At 54.2% G+C, this 5,960-nt stretch overlaps 1 protein-coding gene across 2 annotated transcripts; it reads left to right on the forward strand.

The window, feature by feature from the left end:
* The first annotated feature begins 2,039 nt into the window (after nt 1-2,039).
* SERTAD1 (SERTA domain containing 1) lies at nt 2,040-4,874 on the forward strand. 2 transcript variants are annotated; one of them, XM_077851402.1, is made up of 2 exons: nt 2,040-2,199; nt 3,901-4,874. In XM_077851402.1, exon 2 carries the CDS (start codon nt 3,901-3,903, stop codon nt 4,612-4,614), a length of 714 nt encoding a protein of 237 aa, XP_077707528.1. In that variant the 5' UTR covers nt 2,040-2,199; the 3' UTR covers nt 4,615-4,874. The 2 variants fall into 2 exon arrangements, with proteins under 2 accessions (XP_077707528.1, XP_077707539.1); XM_077851413.1 differs by lacking the exon at nt 2,040-2,199 and adding an exon at nt 2,652-2,807.
* The last annotated feature ends 1,086 nt before the right edge of the window (nt 4,875-5,960 follow it).

Consider the following 5,960-nt stretch of genomic DNA (forward strand, 5'->3'; position numbering starts at 1 on the left):
GCATTTTACTCTGTTTTTATTATGAAAAATTTTAAGCATATATTAAACATGGGGGGGGGCATGTAGCTATCCCCCCTACCACTTCCCAAATCAGGATTTAGTAAGAGTTCCTATGCTTATTTGGTTGTAATAAAGAAATCATATAGTAACTTTCATTCTGGAAAATTCTCCACCACCAACCCCACCAGTCCCTTTCTCTGTTTTCTCAAAATTGAATTTTTGGTGGAACAGCCTAGTTGTGCTTGCAGATGTCCCACATTCTGTATTTGTGTTCCTGTAAAATTTGTTCCTCTCTGTTTCCTGTAAGCTGAAGATTAGGTCTAGAGGCTCCATGAGATTCAGTTTGTGAAAGTTAACAGGGAGACTCCATAGGGAATGTCATGTACTTCCTAATGCATCATGTCAGGTGGCACCCAGTGTCAGGGTGTCCCATTATGGTGGATGTAGAGTTTTATTGCATGGTTAAGGTGGTGAGCATCACATCTCCACATCATAAAAGACTATTTCCCCCTTTGCAGTTTTTAGGTAACCCTAGTAGAGGTATGTGTGGGAGCCTGCCAAGATCCGGTTAACCTTTCACCCTAAGGTTTGAACATCCATTGATAATTGCTACCTGAATCAACTAGTTTAGTTAGCATTTTCTAGAGCTTACTTTGGCCAGGAACTCTATTCACAACAGTTCTTCCCACAATTCAAAAAGAGTTAGCAAATGAGCTACTTGGAGAAGTTAAGTCCCCTTGTCAGTTTACCAGACAAGCGTTAACTTCCTGTCTACCCATACCCGACCCCAGGTGTCCTGCCTTGAACTAAGCACCTGTGCTATAACCACAACAGCTATTACTACCAACAAAAGGACATGTTGTGCACCATTCTGAGCACTTTGTGGGATTATTTTTTTCTTTTTTTATTTATTTGAGAGAGAGCATGAGCAAGGGGGAGGGGTAGAGGGAGATGGAGAAGCAGACTCCCTGCTGAGTAGGGAGCCAGATGTGGGACTTGATCCCAGAACCCTAGGATCATGACCTGAGCCACCCACACGCCCCTCTTTTTTTCTTTTAGATCTTATTTTTATGAAATGTCTACACCTGGGACGCCTGGGTGGGTCAGCGGTTGAGCATCTATCTGCCTTTGCCTCAGGTCATGATCCTGGGATCTAGAATTGAATCTTGTTTGGGCTCCCACCAGGGAGCCTGCCTCTCCCTCTGCCTGTGTCTCTCATGAGTAAATAAATAAAATCTTAAAAAAAAAAAAAAAAAAAAAGAATCTCTGCCCCCAGCGCGGGGGCCTTGAACTCATAACTTAGAGGTCAAGAGTCACATGCTCCTCGACTGAGCCTGCCTCGGGCCCCTGTGTGATTATTCTTTTTAATCCTCAAAATACTCTCATTTTAAAAAGGTGAGGAAACTGAGACCTTTGGGATTAAAATACTTGCCCAAGGTCACACAGCTACTTAGGGAATGGAGCCCAGGATGTGACTCCAGTGGCTCTATTCCTATCCCCACCGGCTCCCCCTCCCCCTCCTGTAACCACTATTGAGTCCAACTGCTCAGCATTTGCTTAGTGCGCTATGGTGCTCTTAAAGACACAACCTTATTTTAATTTTCCCGACTCTCAAGAGGTAGGCAAGAAGCTGTCCATTTAACAGACTTTGTGTGTGGCTCAGAGAGGTCCAAGGATTTTTTTTTCCCTTGATCGCACGTTGAGTAAGTGGTCAGAATTTGAACCCATGCTTATCTGGCTTAGAGTGCAGACCTCTGTTAGGACTGGGTCTGTAAGTTGCTCAATTGCTGGGTTTGGCAAATGTACGGGCAGGTGTGAGGGGCTCACACCTTGAGAAGGAAGAAACCCCTCCCAGCCACTGCCCCGCAGTGAACACAGCCACCCCACCTGGCCTCGGCTCCTTACACAGTCGCCAGGCATGCGCCCTGAAGCCACCCTCCCCTCCCTTCGAACCTTCCTTCTCCAGGCCCCGCCCATCACCGCCCAAGGCCAATCGCGGGCCGAGGGCGGGGCCACCGCGGGAGTGGGCGGTAGTTAAGGGGAGTCAGGAGCCTGGAGTCGTGCGCCCGAGTCAGAACTGCGTCTACCGACCCAGGCGCCGGCTGCTGAAGGAGAGCGAGCGAGCGATGCTGCCGTCGCCGCTCCCTGATTGGCTGCGCGTGGATCCCTCTTCGTTCTGATTGGCAGCGGGTGAGCTAGGTATGTAAATGAAGTGAAGGGGGCCGAGGCGAGAAGGGAAACCCGCGAGGGGGTCGTTTGGCAGGTTCGATCCCCGGGTCCGGCCGGTGCGCGCCGGGGCTGCCCGGGATCGAGATGCGCGGGCCCCCGAGTGTCGCCCGGCCGGGCTGGGTGAATCACGCCGCAGCCCGGGAAGGGGGCGGAGGCGCCGGCTCTCTGGCTCCGGCTGCGTGACTCACCCGCCCCCGCCGCCGCCGCCGCTTCGGGAGGAGCCGCCTCCACTGCCTGCCGGAAGCGAGCACAGGCCGAGAGAGCAGAACAGCCCTCGGGGTTCCCGGCCCGCACGGCCCTGCGCTGCGGGCAGGAACGACAGCCAGGACGTGGGGCCGTATCGAGGATCCCGGGGTCCGAGGGGCCGGAATCCCCGGGGAAAGCCGTTCTGGCGCCGCTAGGGGGCGCCGGGACGGGGGGGCTGAGTCCGGGGGGGGGGGGCGCCTGAATTCCTGCGGTTCTGGACTCCCGGGTCTTCGGGGAAGGAGGCGAGGACCGTTTTGAGAAGTGTGAGGAGTCGCTTTTAAGGTCCTGTTGGGCAAGGGGATTGGAGCCTTCAAGCTTCCAGGCTCAAGAAAGTAAGTTGGGCCTGGCGTCCAGAACGCCAGGGGCCCCTATCTCGGGGAGAGTGTGGGTCCTCAAAGTTCTCTTGGTGACCCCCCGGTGCCGGTCAGGATTTCCCAGCGAGCCATGTCTACTCTGCCTCCCAAAGAAATCCGGAAGCAACCAACTTCTTTCCATGTCCACTGCCCTCCACCTTCCACTTCAGGCCCCCACCATCACCCGCCCCAGAGCGCGGTGGCCTCTGAATGGAGCTCAGGACCGCGCTCTTCCCCGTTTCCCTTCCTTTCACCCTCATCTAACTCGAAGCAGCCGAGGGGGGATCTTCTGGAAATCTAATCAGTTCACAACACCACCCTGTTCCCTGCTCAAAATCCTTCAATGACACTCACAGTAAAATCCAAACTCCTTGCCTCTGCTTGCTCTCCAAACCCGGTCCCCTTCCGTGTCACTCTGCGCTGACCACACTGGTGTTTTATTTTGTTTTGTTTTGTTTTGTTTTTTTTCAGTTCATGCTCATCCAGCCTCCAGGTCTTTCTTTGCCCTTGTTGTTCTCTCTTCCCGGAATGCTTTCCCCTGGTCCTTCTGTGGGTGGCTCCTCCTGCTTGAGGAAGGGTCAGCTAAAATGTCACCTCGGAGGAGCCTTCCGTGACCACTCCCCAGAACCTTTGAATATCTTCCTAGCACACCTCTACATTTCCTGTATTTATTTATTTATTTGTCTGATGGGTAGTAGACAGTAAGTGTCGGATGGAACTATGTAAAACAGCTGCTTTCATGAGTTAAAAAGAAGATTGAATTTTGGGCATTTCACATGGTTCACTGAAGAAATACATAATAATAGCTTTTAAGAGTATTTGTTAATAAGAATCGTTACAATGTACTAGGCACTGTTGTAAGTGCTTTTTTGTACGTTACCACATTTACTCTATATAACAGCTCCATGAGGTAGATACTATGATCACTCATATCTTCAGGTTTCCCTAAGAAAGCACAGGTTCAAGAAATTAAATGGCCTGCTCAAGATCACACCAGACATAAGTTATCAGAGACAGGGTTTTTAACTTAACATTGACTTTCCATAACTGAATGACTCCTCCCTCCCTGCAGATGATGCTGAGCAAAGGTCTGAAGCGCAAGCGGGAGGAGGAGCGGGAGAAGGAAGCCCTGGCAGTGGACTCCTGGTGGCTGGATCCCAGCCTCCCAGCAGTGGCACAGGCCCCCCCGGCCGTGGCCTCCAGTTCCCTCTTGGACCTTTCTGTGCTCAAGCTCCACCACAGCCTGCGGCAGAGTGAGCCGGACCTGCGGCACCTGGTACTGGTAGTGAACACGCTGCGGCGCATCCAGGCATCCATGGCACCTGAACCTACCCTGCCACCTGTGCCCAGCCCGCCTGCGGCCCCTTGTGTGGCTGACAATCTGCTGGCCAGCTCAGACGCTGCCCTCTCAGCCTCCATGGCCAGCCTTCTGGAGGACCTCAGCCATATCGAGGGCCTGAGCCAGGCCCCCCAGCCCTTGGTGGACGAGGGGCCACCGGGCCGCCCCACTGGAGGATCCCCACCCAACCTGGGTGCCTTGGACCTGCTGGGCCCAGCCACTGGCTGTCTGCTGGACGATGAGCTTGAGGGTCTGTTTGAGGACATCGACACCTCTATGTATGACAGTGAACTTTGGGCACCAGCCTCCGAGGGCCTCAAACCTGGCCCTGAGGATGGGCCTGGCAAGGAGGAGGCTCTGGAACTGGATGAGGCTGAGCTGGACTACCTCCTGGACGTGTTGGTGGGCACACAGGCACTGGAGCGGCCACCGGGTCCAGGGCGCTGATCCCCACAACTGGGATGGTGGTCTGGTGTCCAAACTGAGCCTGGTGGCTGGACCAACTCTCCTTGGAAAGACACAGCTGGCTTCCTTAGAGCAGAGAGAGGGCCTTTGGAGAGACAGAATCCAGTCCTGAGCAACTTCACCTCTGTCCTCTTGTCTAGGACTAATGAGGGGAGTCTGGGATTGGCCCTTGGGATGGGATCACAGGGCCTGGTGGCTGGAATGTGATTTGGACCGGGCCCTGTACTGGACTGAATCCCCAGGGGATACTTACCTGGCAGGGGAGATACCATGATCACGAATCCCCAGGGGTTATAGCCTGGGATACTCTTTCCCTGATGTGGGAAGAGACCGCACCATTTTATGGAAATTAAAAACCAGTCCTGGGAAATTTCAAGTCTGTGTGCTTTGTCTCTGGGCTAAGGCAAGGGTATCATGATGTTCTCCAACATTTAGTGAGCATGGACTGTGTGTACCTGGCACAGTGCTTAGCACTGGACGTGTGTTAACTCTTCCCATCAGCTGAACAAGGTGGGCATTATTACTATCCTCACTTTACAGCCCAGAAGCTCTGAGAGGTCATCACGTGCGGAGGTGGGTTTCAAATCGTGAGCTTTACTGCTTTATTGGTTTGATAAGCAGATCAATTAGCTCTGGTAACTGGCCCTCTAGAAAACTCCCCAGAACATACCCAGCCAGGTTTCCCTGATGCACCTGTGTGTGTACATAATGGTGGTGGTGGCCATGGAGGAACCTGGGCCCCTTGAAGTCGTGTCCTTCCTTGCTTGGAGTGTACCTGTGTGTCTTGGAGCTGGCGAGGGGTGGGGGGTGGGGGGTGGAGGTGGGCAAAAGGGAGCTTTCAGAATGAGCCAGAAATAAAAGCCCAAAGGTGGAAGCTGGATGGAGCCTCTCCAAAGAACACGGAGAGCAGGAAAATGGGGAAAGATAACGAGACTCCAGCAAGTTAAAAAAAAAAAAAAAATCCACTCGGGATCTCACATCTGTCTTTGAGCAGGGGATAGGGCACCTTGGAGGGTGACTCTGAAATAAAGCCACCGGGCTTAGTGGCTTGACCGCCAGGCCGGCGGTCCTGCTTTTCCTTCTAGAAGAAACCCAGGCCCGGGCCGAGGCCACCTGCCAGACTGCTTGTGCGATAGGGCTGGCCCGAGCGCCGGGTGTCTGCGCCGCCCCCGCCGTCCAGCCGCATTCCTGGCCCGGCTGGGAGGGGCCGCACACTCAGAGGCCTGGCACGGGACCCAGGCGGCGTCCTTCCTGGCGCTGGGGGCAGGGCAGCGCCCGGTGCGGGCGGGGGAGGGGCGCGGCGGGGGCGGGGGCGGGGGCCGGGGAGG

The sequence above is a fragment of the Canis aureus genome, chromosome 1 (genome assembly GCF_053574225.1).
Source record: "Canis aureus isolate CA01 chromosome 1, VMU_Caureus_v.1.0, whole genome shotgun sequence".
Taxonomy (NCBI): Eukaryota; Metazoa; Chordata; class Mammalia; order Carnivora; family Canidae; genus Canis; species Canis aureus.